Source organism: Pelodiscus sinensis, chromosome 6, assembly GCF_049634645.1.
Source record: "Pelodiscus sinensis isolate JC-2024 chromosome 6, ASM4963464v1, whole genome shotgun sequence".
In the NCBI taxonomy this organism is placed as follows: domain Eukaryota; kingdom Metazoa; phylum Chordata; order Testudines; family Trionychidae; genus Pelodiscus; species Pelodiscus sinensis.
Window position 1 is genome coordinate 41707999 of NC_134716.1, and position 26428 is coordinate 41734426.

Consider the following 26428-nt stretch of genomic DNA (forward strand, 5'->3'; position numbering starts at 1 on the left):
TCCCACAGCTTTAAATCTAGACACACTAAAATGGCAGTAATCCCAGGAGAGAGAAGAGAGGCAGAAATCCACATGCACATGAGTAGGGGGAAAACAACACTATCTGAAAATAGTCACAGACAAATGTGCTTCAGTGACTAATACACAGAACTTGTACAGGAAACCAGGTTAGTTTTTAAGACAGAAGAGCATGTCTGTTTACACTTATAAATCCATACATCTTCTGAAGGATCTATTCACTATGCTTAGATGTAATTTAATCAGGATTCCCATTTATTCATCCCAGGATGTACTCAGTATTTCACAGACTTCAAAGATCAGGCTACAATCAATTCCAAAAGAGGTTTTTCACAGAAACAGTGCTGCTGCCATACAGTATATAGGCTGCCTTAAATGGAAGGATCATTGCTATGCTCAAGATGGTCATTCAGTCTGTGCTAGGGATGTAAACGAGTAGTTGACTAACCAATAATCCTAGGCTTATTGGTTAATCTAGCCGACTACTTGCGTTCCTCCCCAGTTCCTGCTCAGTATCAGAGGCAGCAAGGTGGGGGGAGGCGGGGAGGAGCAAGAGCTGGTGCCAGGGGCGGGGAGCCAGTTTAAAAGCTGTCTCCGTGGTGCCACTGGATTACTATTATTGTTAATTAGTTACAATTTCAGTTCCCAAAATACCACAAGTCTTGGTTCACTGAGTGCACAGTAAAGAGACACGGAAGACAAGAAAGGCTACGTCTAAACTGACATGATTTTCATGATTTTAGACAGAAAAGTTTTCCGTTAAAAGCATTTTCGGAAAAGAGCATCTAGGTTGGCACTTTTTGCGTAAAAGCGTCCGTGCCAATCTAGACGCGCTTTTGCACAAAAAAGCCCCAATTGCCATTTTCGTGAATGGGGCTTTTTTGCGCAAAACAAATCTCAGCTGTCTACACTGGCCCTTTTGCGCAAAAGGGACTTTTGCCCGAATGGGAGCAGCATAGTATTTCCGCAAAAAGCACTGATTTCTTACAGTAGGAAATTCAAGCGGTCAGTGTAGACAACTGGCAAGTTTTTCCAGAAAAGCGGCTGATTTTCCAGAAAAACTGGCCAGTCTAGACACAGTCAAAGTGCATGGGATAGATTTACAACACAAGCCAGGGGAGATCAGGTGGAGAATAGGCATGTGTGTTATGTTTACATATCTGATAGTTACTGAAATTCATTTATTTAAATTAAATCCCAAAATTTCCCTTCCTTCATCATTCGCCACAAACACTTTCAAATCTAAGTCATGAGATTAAAACATCAGCAAGTGTACTCATTTTTTTCAAGGGTTTCAAAAGGTCACTGAACATATTTTCTCTATTATATTTCCTGTAGGCTTGTCAGTATGCTGCAGACTCATTACACATGTTTGAGCAAGAGAGCTGTGTGAAAAAAGTCTAAACCAATTTTCAAGCCAATAATGGAGCATTTAAGCCATAGTTTTTTCCACTGAACTTTAGCCTTTATTCTCTCTAGAAGTTACAGACTGTTCTCCTCAATTAAATTAAACTCTGCATGAAAAAACTCTTTGGGACACACTGAATGGTTCAGACAACTGCTAATGGAGACCAAGCACTTTACCTCTAGCTCAGTGTTTGGACTGTGGTCAAGGTTGTTGAACATTAAAAGACTACAGCTTCTGCCACCTATTCTGTATTAGGGATGTTAAATATTGGTTAACTGAACAGTCAATTAATGTCATGAATTCCTATTGGTTACTCGACTATTCTAGAATCCCCGGGGGTAGGACCAGCAGCCAATGCACTCCAGCCCCACTCCCAAAGAGCACCCTGCCACTCCAACTTTCTGCCTCTGATACAGAGGCAGCAGTGCAGGGTGCCAGACTGGAGCTGGTCTGTGAGGGGAGCCAGTTAAAAAAACAGCTTTCCTCGCCTGTTGCCTGTTGCCTCGTGCTTCAGATACAGAGGCAGCAACATGGGGTGGCATCAGCCCCTGTCTGGGGTGGGGGGATGGAGGCAGCTGAGCTCCCAGACCCAGCGCAAGCTGGAACTAATCTGGGCTGCCTGTCCTCCTGGCTCCTAATACACTTTAAATGCAGAGCTGCAGCAGGGGTAGGTCCCAGATCCAGTGAGAGCCAGGACTGAGCTGGGCTGTTGGCCCAGACTGCTAAAAAAATGTACTGGTGGGGGCGGAGGGAGGGGGAAGAAATCCATGCAGTCTACAGCATTAACCTATAAGCTTTTGCTTATCGGTTAATCAACTACACTACTACATCTCTATTATGGATGATAGCTGCCAGTGGTTTTATTTCATTTAATCTCTTATTCCAGAAGCCAACCACAGAACACATCACAAAAACCATCACCACTGCTGTCAAATGAGCCAACTATCTCAACAGAGGCACCAAGGAGACAGTGGGCATAAAGAATGATCTATCCATAAAGAATGATCTATCCAAACCTGCAGATCAGCAAAAACGCATTTGCCCGGTGTGCGTTCTCTGCAGAGACAATTTTTGTCATTGTTGCCATCAAATCTAGCACATGTATTATCTCAACATTTCAATTGCAAATACAGAAACATTTAGCAATATGAATAGAATAAAATACATTCCAGGAATCTTCACTACAGCTATGCATTGTACATTAACCCCTTTTCAGTCATCAGCCATTTTACCATACAGCGTGAAGAGGCAAAAGTTTACAACAGTATATTCTCAATCCACACATGATCTGAATTTCCATGCCTTGGAAACATATGGACTGGCCTAATAAGGGGAGTCTCACACATTGTCCATAATACAAATACATTTATGAATGTGTCCAGTTGTGGGAGAAGTGGTGGACGTGGTATATCTAGACTTTAGTAAAGCTTTTGATATGGTCTTGCATTATCTTATCAATAAAGTAGGCAAATACAACTTAAATGGGGCTACTACAAGATTGGTACATAACTGGCTGGATAACCATTCTGAGAGAAGTTATTAACTGTTCACAATCCTGCTGGAAGGGCATAAAGGTGGGGTTCCACAGAGTCTGTTTTGGGACTGGCTCTGTTCAATATCTTCATCAACGATTTAGATATTGGCATAGAGAGTACACTTATTATGTTTGCTGGTGATACCAAACTGGGAAGGGTTGCACATGCTAAATATGATCCAACAGTGTGATGCTGTTGCAAAAAAAGCAAACACAATCCTGGGATACACTAACAGGAGTGCTGTGAGCAAGACATGAGAAGTCATTCTTCCGCTCTACTATGCGCTGATTAGGCCTCAGTTGGAGTATTGTGTCCAGTTCTGGGCACCACATTTCAAGAACGATGTGGAGAAATTGGAGAAGGTCCAGAAAAGAGCAACAAGAACAACTAAAGGTCTAGAGAACATGATCTATGAAGGAAGACCAAAAGAATTGTGCTTGTTTAGTTTGGAAAGGAGAAGACTTAGAGGGGACATGATAGTAGTCTTCAGGTATCTAAAAGGGTGTCACTATGATTCTATGAACATGTGGACCATCTCTGCTGCTAATGTACTTTCCCAAAGGATGAGGTTTGAACAGAAGTTGCTTAAGGGAATATATTGAGTTTATTTTACCTTCTTCCAATTCAGTCTAGCTAAAATGCATGTCATCTACCACCTATGATCAGACCATTTGAGAAATGTTGCTTAACAAATGGTGTTTGAAGGGACAGCTGCCCATTTATTCATGAAAGAAATAAGAGCTTATTCTAAGTTAACATAAAAACAGACTGAACTTACTTTCCATATGAAAGTCCACTACTTTACTATTAAATCTATTTTAAATACAAAACTAACTGCTAGCTCTGCTGAAAAAAGTCTGAATATATTCAAAGTAATTCTGAACTGTAATTAAACTAGAAAGATCATAATCAATTAAGGCTCTGCCTGCAAATTAGTGGCTCAGCAGCACAGGTTACAATGTATAAGGATTCATCTACACTTAAGAATTGCTGTAGGTGAACTTGAGATGTTTCCTCTTAAAATTCCTTCATACACAAACAAAATGTAATGTTGTATATGACATGGTGTTTTAATGTGGGTTAGCAAACCCATTTTGGAAGCAGGTTTACTTAGATGCCAACTGAGTTTACCCATGGCAAATCATGCGTGGCTACATCACACCCCATAACAAGTGTTGTGCATTTGTCAGATCTTCATGCCAGTATCTCACTCTTTCTTGCTCCCTGGGTCAGCTGTTTCCCCTCTACAGCATCCTACCTGGATGTCACCTCACCCTTTAAAAAGCTGCATACAGCCAGATACAGATCTAAATTAATTGTACAGACAGGTACCACAGACTGTTTTTACTAGAAAGAGCTTGACCACATGTCTACTAGATGTGGACTCTCTGACTGAACCACACACCCTGGATGTGGGTGATGCAGTGAGCCAAGTGAGCCAGAGTTGTAAAGCTCCAAACCACCGCCATTTAAAGATTGAGGCTGTACCTGAACCATAGTGGAACAACGTGATGTTGGCCTAATTTTGCTCTGGCTCATGGACTTTTACACTCCCCTTACCCATCCTCACACTTATAAATTCTCCATTCCTTTCAACACTGATAAAAAAAACCTCACAATCACCACAAACTTGCTATGTTCCCACCTATACCTACTGTGGTGCTTATTCATCTGTCTTCCTCCACATGGTCAACTTCTGCACCCTTCACAAAAACAGCGGCGTTCTATCACTTAATAAGGAAAGTATTTGTTTTAAGTTAGATCTTTTCTTATCCTCCCCCCCCCCCCAATCAACACACATACCATAGCGATAGCAGCAGGAAAAGGAGAAACAGTATGCAACAGGACATGGGATATGAAAAAGCAAAGAAGTTCCGGGAGCACAAGATCTTAAAAGTTTGCTCAGTAGCATGATTGCTCAATAAAAATATATAACGCTATCAAAGTTAATCTTGGTGTACTTTTATTTATTATTTACAAAAGTAATCTGAATGTGAGAGTCTGCATTCATGGTTCTGGGACTTAGACCCTCCTTTCTCCTGCTGAAGAATCACTATCTTAATATCTGCACAGGCAGAACATCAGCACAGCACTGTACTGAAAACATTGTATTACAAACTGGACATACATAGTGCATCAAGAACAAAGACGAAAAACTGCACCATAATGTTCATTTAAGTGCCCTACCCAAACATACACAAGTGACTCCTAGATTCAAAAGTAGGAGCGCAATACATTATATCAGGGCTACTCAACACGTGGCCCGTGGGCTGCATGCGGCCCACAGCCCATTTGTTTGTGGCTCACGGTGCAGTTTGGGTTTCCACGGGACTCCGCATGCAGCCTGCGGGTGGAAGCCAAAACAAAAAAGTTGTCAATATAATGGTCTTCTGTTGATGTGTGTTTTAGTAGTTAAATTCCTAGACTGTCATTGCTCATTAATAGTGCTGTCATATGGGTGGAAATTGAGTAAATAGTGCATTTTATTAATATCAGCAGAACTGACTTAAACGAGGCCTTCATGTAGTATAGTCTTGCCTTAATCTTTGTGTTCATGCCCATCAGTGTGAAATAAGCTATTCTCATGTATATGCAACCACACTTAAGTTGTGGCCCTTGGCATCATTATGGCCTCTGGAGCTTCCGAAGTTGAGTAGCCCCGTGTTACATACTCCTGAGTGGCTGTACCATTCCATAGAAGCCTCCTTTATGGTTATTCTAAATGTTCACCAAATGTGCCTGCCTCCTGCTGCTCCTATCCATGTGCAAGTCATTGCTGCTTGCCTTCACAGTGGTTGCGCAAAACACAGCAAACAGCTAGCAGAATAGGAAGATGTTCCTCATCAACTTCCTCCATCTGCCTTCCCTGTTCCAGATGCACAATTATTCTATGAATACTCAAGAGTATAGTTTAATAGTTCCCTTCTCCTATCCAATTGTCCAGGAAAGGGCTCCATAAGCATCTCCTAGAATCACTGGAGGAATACCATTAAATCCATATTGACCACGGGTGCAAAAAGTCCAGATTTTCTGAAGATCCAGGCATCACAAGTTTTTCCAGAGCACCCCGTATAAATATTGGAGAACCTTCCACAGCAATCAACAAGGTCTTGCAGAACTATGGAGGAAACACCCTTTTCTGTTGATGAATTCAAAGGTCTGATGTGGTGAGCAAACAACAGGCATATAGGTCCCATCAGTGGCTCCTATAGAATTAAGGGATCCCAAGCATGCAAAGCCATTAATAGCTATCAACCTATTGCATACCTGGGAGGATCATCATCTTAGGGACATTGGTGCACATTTCCACTACAAATGCCCCAATAGTCAATCTAACAACTTCAAATTGGTTAGCAAATGACCATCAGCAATCAGTGCTGGCAAGCTTCCATACAGTGATGGCCATGTTGCTGAGAGCTCTCAGGTTGGCTGTCTGCCACTGCAGCGCTCAGGTGAGCTCAGTGCATAATTAAGAAAGTGACTTTTGACATTCTGAAGTTCAGCCATCACTGTCGGTCATCCCAGGTCTGCAGCACAATCCCATCCCACCAGTCCATGCTAAATAGCTGAGCCCAAAAGAGGCACGCCAAATGACTCTGCTCCCAGAAAAGATGTAGGAGAAATGCCTATTTGTTTTGGATCTCTTCCTCTTCCCTAGATATCATCATCATCAGCCTGGTTCTGTACTCAATACACAACTTCAAATATTCAGCCAGCAGTATATTTACATTCATGATCATGAAAATGACAGCACTCAGAACTTCCTCAAAGCTGCCTCCAAGGAACAAGAATATTGGGATGAAAAAAGAGAAATCATGGGAATGGCCAAATAAAACAGGGTTACCCTAAAGAAATCTTAAAATGCACTGGACAAATGTGTAGAGAAACAGCTACTGGGAAAAGAAGGAAAACAGAATACAGTAAACCCATTATTCCACCTTTATATTTATTGATATTCAAATTATCATTGACCCTTATTGCTTAGTGAATCCCTATCAGGACAGAGTCAGACTAACACCGATGAAGAACTAGTTTGTTTCCCAATTTTATTTGGTCACGGAACCCTTTTAAACTTGAAATAATTTTGCGGAACCTCTAATAACAGCAACTGGTTTGAGAGCTGAAGCTTCAACTTTGTCTGACACTTGTGCTAGTAGATTTGTATTCAGTCACCCATGTGATCCACGCTCCCTCAGAGTGAGTATGGGGATTTATGGTGGTATATAACAGGCAATCGCACCACTGACTATGCGCGCACTGCTGAGTAGTAATTTCATCGTCTCCACTCTCTGGCTAAGATGGTATTACACAGGGACACTTACCGTGGCAAACACAAATTAAAATTGTTTTCAATAAAAATAATAAATGCTAAAATATTAATTTTTAATCATAAAATGTTATTGTAATAGAATTTTCTCGCAGAAACCTTATTTTCACTTCGCGGAAATCCGGAGTTCTGCAGAACACCATTTGGGAAACACTGAACTAGTACAATTGAGATGAGAACAAGGCCTGTGATATCATTCCCTTAACCAAGATCCCTATAATAACATGGCCAAACAGAGTAACAGACAACTTTAAAAGTCATTGTAGATTTCTGCCATATCCACTAGCATTTGTGTATTAATATTTTATGAGTACATCACATTTATTGATTATTCTTGTACACAATGTTCTCCATATTGCTCAAGGGACTAATTGACTAAATAGTCTTTTGGATGTGAGTTACCTTACAATCAAATATTTACAATTCAAGTCTAGTTAGATAATATAATTTATTTTCTTAATCTGCTGCTAAAAAGGAAAAAAAAAACTGATCTGAATGACTGAACTAAACCAAAAAAATCAGGTTATGATTTTGATAGACTATCATAATCCTTCACAAAAAAGTCAGCCAATCAAGAAGGCGAATATGAAGACGTGCTACAAGAACACACACCAAAAATATTTATAAAAAGGTATTTTAGAATTTACCAAGTTAATGTAAGTGTAATGCATTTTCTCTTTTAAGTCAGAATAATTTGTTTTGCTCTCAAAATATCCAAAAGATACTAGTCCATATTATTACTTAGTGATATAAGAGACTAGTCGACTATCCAATAAGCAGAAGCTTATTGGATAGTCAACCAGTGACGCGACTAGTCGCTTCCTCCACATTGCTGCCTTTGTCAGAGAGGGGCAGCAAATGGTGGGGAGCAGGAGCCGGTGCTGATGAGAGCTGACTTAAGAGCAAGCTCCCCCCAGCACCATCTCCGTGAGGGTCAGGGGAGATAGAGGCATAGCGGAAATGGTATGAGCAGGGACTAAAGCAGTTTCCGCTTGCACCACTTCTGTTGTGATGCTGCTTTCGTAATGTACAAGAGCCCAGTGGGCTCTCACTAGGACTCTCGTACATTTCAAAGGCTGAGGCCTGCATTCCCTGCGGGGGTTCCGTTTTTGAACGATAACAAGAGCCCAGCAGTTCAAAGGTGGAGGTGCCCTTATAGACTAATCGAATAGCCAATCAACTATTCAGTTAGTTACTTGATCTAAATTTAACATCCCAATTTAGTGATGCTAAAAAAAATTTTAAATTTCTAATATGAAACTTCCGGAAGGGGAAGTCTTTTGTACTGACCTCAAAAGGGTCCCTGTATAGCGTCTACTGCCTTTTAGAGAAGGCCTGGTGCTTGTTCTCTTGCAGGCACAGGGATAGGGTTGGAGGGACTGTCCCTTTTGCCCAGTGGACAAAGCTCCTAACACCCCCAAGCACAGATGAAGGCACAAATGTTGATCCATTTTCAGTAGATGTGATCCCAGCTGATCCTGCCCAGGAGCTAGGGGCAGTCCTGATGTCAGCCAGCTCAGCAAACCACCTTTCAAGCTGCTATCCTGCAGATCCTTGGAGAAGTGGAGGGAGAGCGATCACAACTGCAGAGGGGCCCTGTTGAGCTTTTCCAGAAATCTTCTGTGTTATACTATCTGCTATCATGGCACTACATATCTGGTATGCAACTTATCCGGTATGCAACTTATCCAGCACACAATAACTTGCAGCACACAATAACTACTGTTATTCATCCGCAGCCACGCAGACAGAAGGATAGTTAAATGAAAAATAGTATATATAATAAATAACTGCAACAATTGATTGGCCTTGCATGCTACCTGTGAGTTTGGTCAGGTAAAAGCAATTTATAGCCCAAAGATCTGTTCTCTCCCAGACCTATGGAACACCCCAATTTTGCCTCCCCCCCCCAATCACATGCCCTGCAAAAACATAAATCAATATAAATACACACACACACACACACACACACACACACACACACCAGATACTTTTTGTTTTCAATTAAGTTTTTGTTGAAGTGCTGATCATTCACAGAACAGCCTGGAATAGGAGTTAGTGAGCCATACTGCACGTTAACTGCAAAATCTAGGACTGGGTATTTCTGGGTAAGAGAGCATGTCTTCTGAGCACTTTTCCTTCTGCAAAGGCATTACTCTTCTCTCAGTCAAAGCATTTCAATACCCACTGCTTTGAGAGAAGAAAGGAAGTAATGTATTGATTTATAAGCTTTCCCATAAAGGGTTAAGTGTTCTTTTATGAACGGCATTCCCTCCCAGGAACAAGGAAACTGAACTAGACTCCATTTCTTCCTTATTCACCACAGGGCAGGGTTGCTCACCGTCCCCACAATGATAGGGAGTTTGGTTCACAGAAGCATTGTATATTGGGGTTCCTGGGGACCAAGGTCAATACTAGGGATGTTAAGGACTAGTAGACTACCTGATAAGCATTTGCTTATCAGCTATTCAATCAACTACTCGATTCCCTCCCCACCCCTCTTGCTGCCTCTATCAGATAGAGGCAGCAAAGGGAGGGGAGGAGAGGGGTACTTCAAAGCAGCAGCGCCGCACAGCTGAGCCCGGGATCAACTATGCGGCGCTGTCGCTTTGAAATGCCGAGGCGGCGTTCAGCTGTGCGGCTCAGCTGTGCGGCGCTGCTGCACGTGGAGCCCAGCTGATCCTGGGCTCTAGCGTTGCATTTCCACGGAACTGGGATCAGCTGGGGAGTCCCCAGCTGACCCCAGGCTCCATGAGCGCTGATCCCGGGCTCTTGTACATTTCAAAGAAAGAATGCAGAAGTGCTTATCGACTAGTTCAGGGGTCTCCAAACTTTTCAGCCCGAGGGCCGCATTAACTATCAAACAGCAGTTCGGGGGCCGACTACACACTTGAGGTCCAAATAAAAAACAATCAAAACATGGATGTTGTTTTTAATTATTTATTTAATATTATTTTATTCAGTTATTATTTAATAACACATTGATACACTACACATGAACACCTGTATTAGGTGAATGGTGAAATTGTTTCCTGGATGCCAAAATAGCAGACATTTCTGGCTTTAGATTTGTTGTCCCTAACATCAAAAGTGACCTGAGATTATCATCGGACAAGTTTGTTCTCAAATTGTTCTTCACGTATTTCATTCTTGAAAATGTTTGTTCACACAGGTATGTTGTTCCAAAGATTGAAAGGTATCTTGATGCAAAAGTTTTGACATTAGGAAAGTCTTCCTTGGGCAAAAACTGGTAAAAACCCACCAGTCCTATTTTGAACTTGTCCCTAAGGAGGTCATTTGCTTGCAACTCAATGACTTCCAGCTGCAGTTCATCTGGGCAACTGGCCACATCTGCTTCAAATGGGTTTTGAAACAATCTCACTTCTTCTGCCTTTGAATCCAAGTCAGAAAACCGCTGCTGAAACTGCAGCTGGAGGATACACGTAACTTTCCGTAATTTTTTTTCCGTAGACAAAAAGGTCTCCACGGGCCGGATGAGAGGGCCTCGCGGGCCGCATCCAGCCCGCGGGCCGTAGTTTGGAGACCCCTGGACTAGTTGATGGAAATTCCATCGACTAGTCAATTAACCATTACTTAACATCCTTAGACAATACTGCAGAGCAATACACTGCTGGAGCAGCCATGCTTTCATTGGCTTTCCCTCGCCAGAAGGGTTTCAGATCTGCAGTGGGGGAACCCATGTCAGCTTAGTCAGTATGATCTTGTGCTAAGATCTCCAACACAGGGAGGGGAGGGGGGAGTTGGGAGTACAGAGCCATGAAAATCACCCCAGCCTCTCATCTAAAGCTGCAGAATCTGAACAGGTCACATCTACAAACTGATTTCCATGGAAAAGTTGGAAAGTGCAACAGGCACACACACCTTCCAGTACTAGGATGCCAGAACACACTACTCTCTGTTTGAAAAGGCAGAGGACCGCAGAGAGCCCAGTATGTTACTGTTCACTCAGCATAGGCTATAAGTCTGGCCTTATAGTTTTACAGCAGAGACCCTAGGGAGTGTTCCATTACTGAAAGTTAGAGGCCTGCATTTTAGGAGGTACTATTTAAAGGAAAACATTTTGGAAAAAGAAGTCTAACAATCTTCCCACAGTTCAGAGGGAATCTGCCAAAGGGAAGGAACTGTAAAATGCAAGAGTTCACATTACTTCAAAACTATCGTAAGTGCCAATGTCTCTGTGTTAGGCAACATGAAATTTAATTTTTCTGGCTATATTACTTAAGTGCGCTGCTTGAGACGCAGAAGTGGAACATGAGTGGATACCAAAAATCGAGAGCGAGGCGCTGTACCTTCAGAGATGCAAACAGTGGTATCTCCACTGAGGAAAGTAAGGACAAATAGCCCCACACAGGAATGTTTTCCAACAGAAATCTTTGAGGAAGGAACACCTCCCTAATGAACTTTAGTAACAAAAGGCTGAGAAAAGCTGTATTTAAATTTTGCCATAATATTATTGAAAAGTAGATGTGTGTTATTTTTCATATCATTTTCCATCTGTTAAAACAGTATTGCAGGTCCCAAGCATTCAAAATCCACAGATTCTAGTTCCTCTGTAAAAGTATCTAAATATTTCTGAGCTTTTTTTCTAATCAAACTGGGTTTTGGGAGAGGTGAGTCAGGGCACAACACGATGGGCAAGATCTTCATATACGTATAAGAATCATTACCATCTATGCAAGTACAAGGGAATACAAACATTCCTATAAATCTAACTGCTATTTTTTAGTTTTAGAAATTAATATATAGGCCATTAAGCCAAATGCAGCAGTACCAAATAGAGATGTAAAATCCTGTTTAATTAGTTAATCTGTTAAACATTACTTTTAACAGATTAAACAGGACGGGTGGGCTGCGGGGCCATGGGCAGGCTGGAGTGGTCTCCCCTTGTCATGGTCAGGGGCTGCATTGGATGAGTTGGAACACCTCCCCACACACCGCAGCTGGGCTGGAGCAGCCCCCATGATGGTAGGCCCCACAGGACTGGAGCAACCCCCTGCCGCACAGAGGGCAGGGGGATGCTCCAGCAACTGCGGGGGAGGGGGGGGGTGGGCCACTGGCAACTTAATAGGCTAAGCTTATTGGTTAACTATTAACCTCCCTCGTACTAAGCTGCTGTCAGTTCCAGGGAAAACACATCACTTCCACGTCAGTGCTAATTCGAGACAAAGCACTCTGTGGCAAAGGCTGGGATTCAGTGTAGATTTAGACCTGTCATTCCACTGTCAACCAGATTTTTACCTTGAGGCTGAATTTAATAAGCATGCACAGTGGGTTTTTTATAGACTTCCATCAGGCCTCTGATTCAGTGCATCAAAAGCAAGTCTGTAGGATTTAATCTGCACCGCCTGGAAAGATGGTATCCTTGACAAAAGAGCTCTGGAGTGGAACGGCGAGCACTGTTCAAATTAATGGTAGATTCCTATTTCCATTTATTTAGTAAGGCTGCATGCTGTCACCATCGTTGTTCAATAGCGGCACTGGCGAGTTGATGGATAAGCTTGAGGAAGCAGCTATCGGTGACAGTGACTTGAACCCCACTGTACTTTGAGATCCTGAAAACACTGATGGCATCATCTTGTTTGCTCAGTCAGGCAAATGGCTTCAGCAGAAGGCCAATCTTGTCAGGCAAGAGACGCACACATTAGTTTGGCTTTTTATCCAGTTAAAACTAAGTCCCTGATCGTTGATTACAAGCTGGTCATGATGAACCTATCCAGATGACATGCTGAGCATGGGACAACTGTCAAATATTTGGGCAGAGACACAGATAATGTTGGAACACTCCTTTAGCAGAAGTTGCTGCCATGTTTCCATCCCGGCAGAGGCCTCTGTGGAGATGTCATGACATCAAGCTTGCCATAAAGCTGCAGAGCCAGAGAACCACAGTTACACCAGTTGCTGCTGCACATGCAAAGTAGGTGCTGAGAAAGACAAAAGACCACTGGGATTTATGTTTTCATTTCTCATTGTCATCATCAGCTGCTCCATGGCAAGTGGCAGGACAAGATCAGAAATGAGGCTATTCAAAACCAGCTCCATCAGCGCCAGCTGGGTTTCCACCAGCTTTCTTGGTATGGATATATTATTAAAACGGAAAACCAAAGGATTCTAAAGCATGTTTACCATGGAAAGCCTCCATATGGTGAGCAACTACAAGGGCACCAAAAGTTTCTGTGGTGTGCTAGTATTGGCAGTGATGGACATAAACTGAATGTCCAGCCTGACCACCTTAAAAACCTAACCACACATTGATCCAGGTGATGTTCAACCTGCAAAGAGACTGTAACTCTTTGGTATTTATCCTGATGATGATGCACAGGAGCATGAGGCCAGGTTAAGTTAGTTTTATCAAAACAAGATAAACAAGAGCAGAATTTGATCAATGCTAAGTAAGGGCTCCTTAAAACTCCTCCTATAACTTCTAAAATGTTATTGAGGGCATGTCTAGACTATATTTTTCTTTTGAAAGAAGATATGCACATTAGGGGCAAATTTGCCCATCTTCTTCCAATCACTTTTTCTAAAGAGGTTTTTTCGAAAAAGCAAGCGGTCTAGATGTGGTTCTTTAGAAAAAAAACCCTTTTTTGAAAGAACACTGTAAACCTCATTTTTTGAGGAAGAAGGGTTCTTTCGAAAAAGGCTTTTTTTTTCCAAAAGAACCAAGTCTAGACTGCTTCCTTTTTCGAAAAAACCTCTTTTGAAAAAGTGATCAGAAGAAGATATGCAAATTTGCACCAAATGTGCATATTTTATTTTGAAAGAAAAACGTAGTCAAGATGTGCCCTGCGTGTCAGCAGCACGTGCTATGTGTGTTGTATTATAATTGCATGTAATGCTTTCATGAGACACCAGATTTTGATGTATTGCCTCCATTTTATCACCAATGAAAGGTTATTTTCTTCATTAAAAATTATTCAACATTTCTTTTACAACCCTGAATACTAGAGATCTGTGTTAGAATTCCATTTTTTCAGCACTACACATTTTGCCACTGCAGGCTGAACCTCTCTAGTCCAGTAACATCTGTGATCCAGCAAGAGTTTAGTTAGCTGGATACTCACTTATCAAGCATGTGGCCAAGTTTCCTGCAGTTCCATAAAGTTTGTGTACAGCCATCAGTCCCGGCTCTCAGTGTTCAGTGCTGTTATTTAGCTCTAATTTGCCCCTAAGCGTCTTCTAAGAGCCCAGTAAGCAGTAGAAGTGTTGGTCATGCTGCTAGACAACATTGACCTCCCATAGCTCAGCAAATTCTATGATTCAGCACTGGTCAGGTCCCAAAGGTGCCGGACTAGAGAGGTTCAAACTGTTGTAGTGATGGCTGCATGATTGCTTTTGTATTATCTGAAAGATTTAAATAATCCTATTTCCTTACAGAGAATAACATGCTATACATGGTAACAATGAGAAAGTTGCATTCTAAGGCCAACAGTACAGTTTGAAGAAGTCCTACCTTCTCATCCTGGTGCATTTTATTGACATTTTCCAACTGAAAACCATGGAGGGACTGGATTTTATCTATCTGCTCTCGCTGCTTCTCTAGTTCTCCTTGGAATTCATTCTTTTTTAGTTCAACAGCTCCTCTCTCTGCTGCCGCCCTGCGGACTTTCCTTTCCAGTTCCATAATCCGACTCTGAAAAGAAGCAGATAAACGAGACAAATATAAATGGCTCCTATAAATCAGGGTTACAAGGAGTGTTTCTGTGTCTGATAGGACTTCAAACTTTTTGTGCAGAGAAAATCTGATTAATCTGTTATGGATTTTCAGTCTATCACATTTCCAATTAGTCACTACTTAGATTTAAGGGTATAAAAGGATTTGGTCCCAGAATCAGGCACAGCCAAATTAAGTTCAATGTCTGTCTGGCAATTCCACTGTGCACAATGACAATACTCCCATGATGGGCAAAGCAACGTTTTAAATAATTGTATTAGTATAATTAATAAATACAAATGTTTCAACCCATTAAAAAAGTTTAAACTAGTGTCAAATCTAGGCCTAGAATCTAGATCTGAAGATTTCTTGCATTGCCACTACATAAAATACCTTTAAGATAGCTCAATGGGTTACAAGTAGTCTGCAATGTAATATGCCATTTCTATTAAGAGGCCCCTTAAGAACAGGTCAAGGAGTTAAGTCTGCAGATTTGGGGTTTGTTTGGTTTTTAAGAATTGATTCAGTTTTTGCAGGACACTCTGGGTGTACCTCATATGTTCTGTTGCTTGTTATCCAAGAGTCATTTACGTACTTCTAATCTCTGTAACTGCCAGATTCTGTAGACTTTGGAGGTGGCAGGGTGGAAAAGGGCAAAAGTCTCAAGAGCATTTGTCAAGCTGAGGAAAACATCTACAGCCTCAGAATGAACTTCATAGTCCATTTGGAATTTAATGGGATGTATCAAAATCATATTATCTACCGAGTCCTCAATGGCAGGGTTCTAGCTTTGTAATTTCACAGCCTTCCCTGCTGGATAAAGCCATATTTAAAGAAGCCACTTGCCTACCCTCAGCAGCTGGGATTAAACTCCTACATTGCAATTACTACAGTAGATGAGAGAATGGAAAAAGAAAAACTTTCATGATTAAACTGCAGGAGCAGAGAAAACTAATTCCATCTTAGTCAGTATAGCACTAAAGTCCTGCCAAAAAACTGGCTGAATAAATAGTATTACTTTCTAAAACACTCTAAGTGCAGTCCAACCCTTAAAATATGAATGGTGCTTCTTTTCGTACTGCTGCCAGCGCTTTGCTATGGTTGATTGGAAGAAAATAATTTTACATTTGCATTGGGGAAAAGCACTGCACGGCAAGGACAATCAATAATGACAAATTGACCTCCAGGTTACTGAATCAAGCGTGACCCAAGACAGTAATGATTTTTGATCCACTGTCATCAGTTTTGTGGCCTGTGTCATGACTTAATGGTCTCAACCCAGCTGTTAATAAATAAGTAACCAGTATCAGAAAGAGGCCAGGGACTGATGGATCCCAGAGGTTGAATTAACCTCTTTCCAGAAGATGAGACATTCTGTCCTCGGGGAATGGGTAAAACACAGTAGCAGAGCAGTGGTGAAAACTTTATCCTTACATTAAGTCATGACATAGCATGGTACCAGTTCTGTAGGAAAGGGGACTTCAATTTCTAGGGCTATCAATCCAGTTAAAAGTTCAGTAAACTCTGAAGATCCAGCATCTGCTCCATAGACAAAGTTGTGAAGAATTTTCTGTTACAGACCTAGTTTGAGAATTCTTTCCCCAGCTTCACCAGAAATGAACCAATCTACCCAGCATAACTCTGGTGTGCCACTCTGAGCATTTTTAGAAGAAAGCGTGGGAGATATTGTAATTACATATATTATCTTGAGGGAACATCTTGTATTAAGTTTATGTATCACTGTGGGTCACGACTGGTAGGTATGACAGTGTTCTTCACCAGACAGGTACTATCCCCTTCCCCAGGGACGTTTCCATATACTGATTCAAACTGGGTTTCCCCAAAATAGGAAAACTAAGAAAAGTCTTGTGGCTTAAAAAGGATGCATTTAAACTGTCTCAGGATCATCTGTCCAAGGCACCGACCCTTACAGAAAGTTTGCAAAGATCTGGCCTACCCATAAGACCAATGCTTTCAGTGTGTATATAGTAACTTTTGTGGGATTTTTTTTTAAATGTTTTCTCCAAAACGCTTTCACCCTACGAATAAAGATGCTTGCTTAGGAAGAGCAGCATGGTCACTTGTAACTGCTGACAATACACAGTTTAGAGCCCTCGGAGAGAAAGAAAAGTGCAGGCATTGGCTTTAGGAACACTGGCTTGATAGGGATAGCAGAGTGCATGCAAGTGGCTGTGCAGCCTTGAACCACTCCTAGTCAGAAGGGAGTGGGAACTGGGTCCATACGCAGACACAGGTAATGGCTGGAGATCTAAGACCTGACACAGAACTCCTGGAAGAGAAGCATGGAATGGGGGATAGAAGTGCAGTTATCCCATAGCCGTGACAGTCATCAAATAAGGGGTTCATCATGGAAAAATAATCCAGGGCATTCAATGTTAAAAAGGAAGAATGTCATAACTCAAGAACAGCTTGGCTAGAGACACCAGTCTTGCAATTAGATCCAACTGTTCAGACCCCCTGCAGAACTTCATTAGCTAGTTTAAGAATGAACATTCATTGTCTCTGCAGAACAGCCAACAATACGAGTCTCAGCAAGGTATACAAAGAAAACTAAGATCATGTATGTGGAGCCCCAATGATCTCAGATTGTAAGGTCAATGAGCATTTAAAAAGCCCCAGCTCAGCTAACAAAGACCGTAAGGACTAAGGATGTTAGAGACTAATCAACTATCTGATAAGCAAATGCTTATCAGACAGTCGACTAGTTAATTCCCCACCTTGTTGCCTCCATCAGATAGAGGCAGCAAAGTGGAGGGGGGAGGGAAGGGTCTACTTCAAAGGGGCAGCGCCTCACAGCTGATCCCTGGCTCAGCTGTGAGGTACTGCCCCTTTGAAACACAGAGGTGGCATTTCAAAGCGGCAGTGCCACCTGGAGCCTGGGGTCAGCTGGAAACTCCCCAGTTGACCCCAGGCTCTAAGCGGCATTTCCACAGAACCCAGGATTAGCTAGGGAGTCCCCAGCTGACCCCGGGTTCTGGGGAAATGCCACACAGAGCCTGGGATCAGCTGGGAAGTCCCCCGTTGGCCCCGGGCTCCATGAGTGTACTTCCACTTTGAAATGCACAAGAGCCCCTGCTGGGGATTCTTGTCCATTTCAAAGCTGGCACACTGCCTGCAGCCCAGAGACAGCGGGACTTCCCGCTGGCCCCAGGCTGCATGCAGTGTTCTGTATTCCTCCTTTGAAATGTACAAGAGCCCCAGAAGGGGATCTTGTACATTTCAAAGGAGGAATGTGGACGTGCCTATCGACTAGTCCATTACTCAACTAGTAAAATAACTGCAATTTAACATCCTTAGTAAGGACTACTCTGCATTCATTCACTCTGCCTTGTATAACTGCAGTAGCTTGTTCTGCACCATATTTCCACATATCAAGATTAGGTAAATTTGAGAAATCCAATTTAGACTTCTCAGTCAAAATCTTCATTAAGAAAACATCTCTGCCTTAGAAAGCACCAATATGTCATTTTTAAACACCCCTCTGAAAAAGTACAAAGAGCTTTTCTTACATCTGATAGGAATACAAATCTGGGAAAGGTACTTTGCATTTTAGCTTGTCCAATATCAACTGCTACTTGCATATAATGTGCTGAGCAGACCCTGAACCAATGCAGGAGCAGGCATGGAAAAGTTTGGGAGACAAAAAAGTTGACAGTAGCGAATGGAAAGCAAAAATGTGCTGCTTTTAGTGGTAATGTTCAGAAAGATCAAAAAATCAAACCAAAACCAAACACCACACTTGAATATTTAACAACAAGAAAACTTTTCTACAGAATGATAATAGCAGCATAAAGTTGCAAAACTGCCTGGACAGAACTGGCTATTGCAAGTGCAACACTTTTCACGTGCACTTCTCTTCACTCCTTTCCTGGGAAACTGCTAGGAGTGGACTATCAAGGAACAAACTCAAAAGTTTTGCCTTGGCTCTTTTTTTTTTCCCCCCCCACACAGTTCACAAGCATAAATACTGTTAGCAGCCGTATCTATTTGAAACTACAGGAAGGAGTACAGGAATACTACCTGTAGATCAACATTGCGAGAACTTGCAATCCAGTAATTGAAACCCAAAACAATCATACAAGCCACAAGCGCAGCTATTAGAAGAGGTGGAGATTTCATTCCTCGACGGCCGTTTCCTAGCCCGACCATTTCAAAAGGACGTGGAAATCTGTAAATGAAAATAAATAAGTCATGTTACATACTCCTTTGCTAGGACAATTTCATGAGTACATCAGACTTATACTGGAACCAAGAACTGCTGTGGTTTTACAACAGCTTATTTTGGTAACTACGAATTGGAGTATCCCAGGCAAGGAAAGAATTCTTCCCTGGATTTGTAACTGGACGAATATCACAGGGCCACATTGTACCATCATTGTTTATGGCTAATTTCACTGAATTTCAGTATGGAGTATAGCAGAAAAACCTAATGAGAGAACAAAGAACCACAATAATTGTCTTACTGGAACAAGTTTACCACTTAGTCAGTTAACCCCTCTCTGGCAATGACTAATGCTGGATGCTAACTGAGCAATGCTACTCCATTGGCAGAGGGAGGAAAGGAATAGATTTATTTTCTCTCTCATCCCAGCTGGTGACCAGTTTAGTCCCCAAAACAGTAGGCTAACTTAGCCCTTCATTTTAAAATTTGTCCAAGTTAGTATGATTTCAGATTCTTTTCTTGGTGACCCTATTCCAGTTCCTTTCATCAGGAGAGAATAGAGTAATATTTTTTTCTGATATTCTGCTGTTCTACGGTGCTTGCCTAACACCACATTTAAAGCCTTCATTTCTTGAAAGTTGTAAATTCTGGTGAAGCAGGTTTAGCGTTTGCATAAAGGGCATGGAATTGTGCTACACCATGTGCCATGTATTATTGGCAGGCATGAAGAGAAAAGTACCACAATGACATATTTTAAACTTCTTGCTTAAGTCAACTTAGGATACCTCTTGGTACATGAAAGCTTCATTTAAGAATTCTGAAACACACTATTAATTTAGTGATATTAATGCTTTTTTTAAAGTGTTGCATGGGTTTATGTATAGTTTTAGCACTCAAAAATTGCTTTGTATTTTTAATGTAGCAATAATTTACTATACAATTTTTTTAAAAAGTTGCCAGTTCATTCCACTGGAAAACAGATATTGCAAATAGATAATTACTAATGTCACAGGCAACTTAAAATACACATACTGATCTACTATCATGACAAAGAATGTGTTGATCCAGTGAATTAATTCCATAGTTCTAGTAGTTTGTGTGCAATTATTTGACAGATGTATGTAATATACAAAAAAGGCACAACTTTTGATTTGTGAAAAGGTTAAGCTGCTCTAAATGGGGCTATTCATGACATGATCTGTTCTTCTGAATGCATTCCTCAAACCTCACATCTTATTTTAAAAGACTGAAATAACTAAATGAATGAATGAATCATTAAGGTCTTCCACTTAAATTAACAAAAATAAAGAACACAAAAGCTGACCCTTGAGAAAGACAGCTGTTATAATATCACAGCTAAATAAACATTTTACTAATATATCTTTCCCATACCTAGACAATACTTACATTCTCTAAATTAGAACCAATGATTTATTGATAAATGAAGTTGCCTGCTGGAAAGTGCTTATAAACGTTTTGTGGCTAATCCACTGTTTAACGGCACAACTTTGAATAAATAACTAGAATCCACTTTACTGTTCTGAAATTTTTTTTGGGGGGGGGGGTTGGACAGGAGATGCATTTCCTTTGTTTTACCTATCAGATTTAAGGTGTCAGCTTTCCTTTTAAAAGAGAAGTTGAATTTCCCAGTCCTCAATCTTAATTACATTTCAGGTATCAGCTTTCTATTGGATTGTTACTTACTTAATAATCCCAAAAATTGTTCTCGGGGTTTAGATGCAGCAGTTAATCTATTTCATCACATTGCAGATGTGCAATGAACAATCTTGTGTCTTTACATTTCAAAGATTTCTAAATAGTGATCTTACCAAAGACTATGCAGTGACCCCATCATAACTGGAAAGTTAGGTTAAGCATTAAATATGAATCCCTTTCTTTTGGGGCTGGAATTTTAAAAAAGCAATAAATCAGATGTGACTATTTTAGGGACAATCTTGAAGTTCTTAAGCATCAAGGTAAAACTTCAATCCTCTTAAATGGGCACATTTAATTAGTAAGGAATGAGATTCAAAGCACACACCGCTAACACTTGGTCTTTGCACTCTGATATAACTGTAACATATTTAACAATTATGTTGTGCCAAACCAGATAGGAATTACTTCATTTTGGTACCAAGTAGTATTTCTATAAAATGGCATATTTTGATAAATCTAAGAGCAAAGAGAAATGATCAAATTATACGGAGAAAACACAACTGGCCCTAAATATACCTCAGCATACTTCACAAGATGGGGTCCATTCTTAATTCTCATATGAGGTTTAGTACAACAGCACGGCCCCAATGTCAGATGGACTCTTGAGGCTTACGAGGCTATACATAATTGTAGATTTCCAATAGCCTGAACATCTATTATACTACTTCCATCAAAGCACTCGAGAATCAAATCAAAGACAACAAATCACAGAATAACATATCTGCTCTGAAAGAAGCTATATCTAAGATTGTGTGGTTTGGAAATCTACAAATAGAAATGAGCCTGGTACAGTGGATAAGGCTAAACGGAGTTTGGGATATTGCTGCTATTGCATGAGATGGATTTTCTATTAATAATTTTGTTCATTCTCCGAATAGGTATGTTATTAATAAAGAGACCTACTAGCTAACTTGCTATTTCAATGGGATGCAATTCTCAGTGTCTACCTTATTAAATATTTAATGATGGTGGAAATTCCCAGCAGATCTATGGATAGATGGAAACTATATTACAAAGAGGAGGAAAGAGCATCAGTAGCTAGAGAACAGCAAAGAAACTGATTTTATTCCTGACCAGTATTAGTGCCTGCTTTAAAAATAGCTGGCACAATGTTTAAGGTTTTGTTGTTCCAGTTAAACAACACTTTTTCTTTTCTTTCCGCAACCCCAGGAGGGGGGGGGGGGGGGGAGAATACACTAAGTACCAGGCTACTTTAGGGTTAGAATGTCAGATAATGTTATATAGCCTGTATCTGTCCTGTCTTCCTTGCAACAATAGTGTGATTTCTTGAAAGACACTTGTCTTCCCTCCCTGCCGTAAAAAAGAGGTGTGGCTTAAATAGAACAACAAAGCTTAAAGATAGCCATCTGGCTATGGGAGCACTCCACATGTGCAGGAGGACTGCAGCACAGCCTGCAAAAGCATTTCTCTCCATTGGTTTCACTGTTCTTGGCTCAGGATCAAGAAAATCTGTAACAGACTCCCAAAGGGCCACTGTGTAGCTACACGGAATGGAAGCCGTCAGGGAAGGGAAAGGGAAAGGGAAAAAAAGGTTTATAAAAATTAAACAGAAGATTACACAAAAAACAACTGAGAAATAAGGTGTAAGAGATAATTTAACCAGTGCATGAGGTGAGGGGACATATGGGAATATGCATGAGCATGATTATGTATTGAGATGCTATTTGTCAATCCTTCTCAAGGGCCACTTTTCCCTTTTTAAATAGCATTTGCAAAACATCTAAAAGAGCTTTCATCTGTGACAAATATAAAAGGTGCCAACAGAGATATGATTCACACTAGCACATTAGTTACCTGAAATGGAATATCTGTTCTTCATTTTAAATCAAGCTTAATGTCACTGCAAATAACAAGATAGATTAAACTTGCATTTTTAACTTATTCTCTGTCTTTAGTTGTATGCCTACCCATTTACTTACTTGCAAACACTGAACCAATATGGCGCAAGATAGTGGAAAGCATATTGCAACATTCATTCCAATAATTTCAAAAAGCCTCAGTAAATTGGGGGGAGGGGTTTGGTAGGTTGAAGTAGAAGAGGCAAGTCATTTTGCAAGAAGCCAGAAAAATTTATTATGGAGACAGATTGGCTGGACTGCTAGTAAGGCAATCACATTGTTCAAATGGAGGAACAGTAAATTCAGCATGCACCTTCCCATGTGGAATGGCCAGAAAGAGATTTCAAAAGATTTGATAGGATGTCATGATGCACACATTTGATAGCCCACTTCTTATAAATGGTTCTCTCTAGAAGTGTTGATTTTACCATAAGAATGGCATGATTAATAAGCGTGTCGCTCTGGAAACTCCACAAAATGTTGCTGCATATTTGAAAGTTTATTTCACAGCTAAGCAAACAGCATAGGAAATGTTACAAACATGGTTATACAGATGTTAATTTGTACAATATCTGCTAAAATATGTAACAGGTGTGGCCAAACTGTGGCTCATGAGCTGCATGCTGCTCTTTTACAGATAGAGTGTAGTTCCCAGAGTTCCCCCCTACCCCCTCATTCTCCACTTACTAAAGTGAGCAGGGGGAGCTCAGGGCTTGTGTCCTGAGGACAGGTAGCGGGACTAAGGGCTTCTGCCCTTCGGGGGGGAAGGGGGTCTTGCTCGTGGGAATGGTGTCAGGGCAGAACCCAGCATTCCAGCAGATGCCACAACACGGGGCAGTTGTGCGTGTCTTGAGGCTCCCAAACTTCTGAAGATTCTTGTATGCAGCTCAAAGGCTCAGTAAGTTTTGCCCCTCCTGACATACAGTTATTTAAATTGCTATGCAAGTAGTTTTTGGATTATGGGTAAGCAAATCACATATTACATGAAAGAATCTTCCTCCTTAAAGGTATTCCCCAGTGTGTGTGAAGCTGCACCAATTTACATTAGGTAAATTATATAATTACTGTCTTCATTGTTAATACAGTAAACTTCTGATTATCCGGCACCTTTAGGACCCAGGGGGTGCCGGATTATCAAATATGCCAGACTACTGGAAGGGGGGAGTTATGAGGGGTCTGGAGTGGAGTAGGGGGGGGATGCGCCCTTCGGCGCTGCAGGACCAACCCGGCAGCACCCCAGCTGCTCTGCCCCGGGCTTCCCAGAGTCAGCCGCTGGTCAGTTTCAGCAGCGGCTGAATCGGGAAAGCTGGGGGCACAGCAGCTCCAACTGTCCAGCACGTCCGGGTTCCAGATGGTGCTGGGCCACTGGAGTTTTACTGTAGCGGATTTAGTTTTTCTACTTTATTGATTTAGGTTCTTCTGCCTTTGTTGATGCCTTTTCAAAAGATGCTTTAGTGTAGAGTCATGCAATGCACATAGCCGCTTCATATCTGGCCTACAAGGCTCCCCCACCCCCACAAAACGGGAAGCTAGCACTAGCACTCAAGGGGATAGGGTTGCAGGGCTGGAGTGCCAGTACAGACGGTGGGGCAAGCCCTGAGCCTGCAGCCCACCTGCAAGACAATGGAGATTATGGGGGAGCGGGATCAGTAGATGTGGTACATCTTGACTTTAGTTTAGCTTTGAATACTATCTTGCATGACCTTTTTATAAACTAGGGAAATGCAACCTAGATAGAGCTACCGTAAAATGGATGCAAAATGATTGGAAAATCATTCCCAGAGAGTAATTATCAATGGTTCATAGCATTCTGGAAAGATATAATGAGTGGGGATCACAGGGACTGGTTCTAAGTCCGGTTCTGTACAATATCTTCATCAATAATTTAGATAATGGTGAAGTGAATATACTTACAAAGTATGTAGATGACACTAAGCTAGGAGTGACTACAAGTGCTTTAGAGGACAGAATTGAAAATTAAAAAATGATCGGGACAATTGAGAAATGGTCTGAAGTAAACAGGATGAAATTCAATAGGGATAAATGCAAAGTACAGGTAGTCCCCGAGTTACGCGGATCCGACTTATGTCGGATCCGCAGTTACGAACGGGGATTTTCTCGCCCCGGAGGACTCGAGCGGCGGGACGCCTGGTCCCGCCACCCGCCTCCTCCAGGGCGAGAAAAGCTGCTCCCCGTCTCCCTGGTCTGCTGCGGGAGCCAGCAGACCAGGGAGACGGGGAGCAAAGCGGCGCAGGACCCGGCCCGACCCGCAGCACTTCCAGCTGATCTGGAAGCGGCCGCAGGTCCGGCCCCGGGTCCTGCGCTGCTTTGCTCAGCGTCTCCCTGGTCTGTAGACCAGGGAGACGCTGAGCAAGGCCGCGGAGGACCCGGGCCGGACCGCGGCGCTGATCTGGAAGCACCGCGGTCCGGCCCGGGTCCTCCGCCGCTTTGCTCCACGTCTCCCTGGTCTGCTGGGGGGGGGTGGGACGCAGCTAGTGCCCCCCCCCCAACAGACCAGGGAGATGTGGAGCAAAGCCCGGGGCCTGTGGTAGAGCAGGTGGGGCGCTGCCGGTTGGTCCCGCAGCACCGCTCCTTGGCGCTACTGGACCAACCCAGCAGCACCCCAGCTGCTCAGCCCCAGGAGTCCTGATTCAGCCGCTGCTGATCAGTTTCAGCAGTGGCTGAATCAGGACGCCTGGGGCAGAGCAGCTGGGGTGCTGCTGGGTTGGTCCAGTAGCGCCAAGGAGCGGCCGCGCTACTGGACCAACCCAGCAGCACCCGAGCTGCTCTACCCCAGGCGTCCCCAAGTTAGCCGCTGCTGAAACTGACCAGCGGCTGACTACAGGAAGCCGGAGGCAGAGTTGCTCTGCCCCAGGCTTCCTGGAATCAGCTGCTGATCAGTTTCAGCAGCAGCTGACTTGGGGACGCCTGGGGTTCTTAAGTTGAATCCGTATGTAAGTCAGAACTGGTGTCCAGATTCAGCCGCTGTTGAAACTGATCAGCGGCTGAATCTGGATGCCAGTTCCGACTTACATACAGATTCAACTTAAGAACAAACCTACAGTCCCTATCTTGTACGTAACCCGGGGACTGCCTGTACTCCATTTAGGAAGGAACAATCAGTTACACACATACCAAATGGGAAATGACTGTCTAAAAAGCCATTCTTCTACAAAAGAATTTCAAAACTCAATTACAAAGGGAGACAGCTGAACTGGAATTCATTTGCAAATTCAACACTATCAAATTAGGATTGAATAAGGATCTCAACTGGTTAATGCATTAATAAGATAATTAACCCTTTCTGGATAGTCACATCTCCACACTAAATGCTGTGAATCAGCAGTTCCCAACCTTTTTGATACCTGGGACCAGTAAACCCATTCACAAACTTTTGGCAGCCCAGTAACATTTTATTTGCATATTTGCCTATTCACTGTGGAAATGATGAATATGCAAATACACAAAGAAAATGTTACTAGTCCCCCAAAAACCGAGAGCCAGCCTTCACCCCTAGAGTTACCCACCCCTCCACTATCCCTCCAGCACCAGCCACACACCCCAGAGTAGGGATGCAAACAACTAGTCGACTAGTCACTTCCCCCTCTTTGCTGCCTCTATCAGAGAGAGGCAGTAAGGGGGACCAGGACCATCTCCAAGGGGAGAAAGGGCAGGAGCACAATGGGGAACTGGCAGTGCTTCCAGCTTTG

The 26428-nt window shown here is 42.3% G+C and overlaps 1 protein-coding gene across 3 annotated transcripts in view; it reads right to left on the minus strand.

Annotated features, from left to right (window-relative positions):
• The window catches only part of GOLM1 (golgi membrane protein 1), a 49652-nt gene that overhangs the window by 16911 nt on the left and 6313 nt on the right, over positions 1 to 26428 (minus strand). For 2 of the 3 annotated variants that reach the window (XM_075931791.1, XM_075931789.1), the window contains exons 2-3: positions 19002 to 19149; positions 14760 to 14939 (exon numbers count right to left, since the gene is read on the minus strand). In XM_075931791.1, the coding sequence (XP_075787906.1) occupies positions 14760 to 14939; positions 19002 to 19130 (309 nt within the window). In that variant the 5' untranslated portion in view covers positions 19131 to 19149. Of the gene's footprint in view, positions 1 to 14759; positions 14940 to 19001; positions 19150 to 22674; positions 22721 to 26428 lie in introns of all 3 variants that reach the window. The other variant, XM_075931790.1, reaches the window with a different exon arrangement.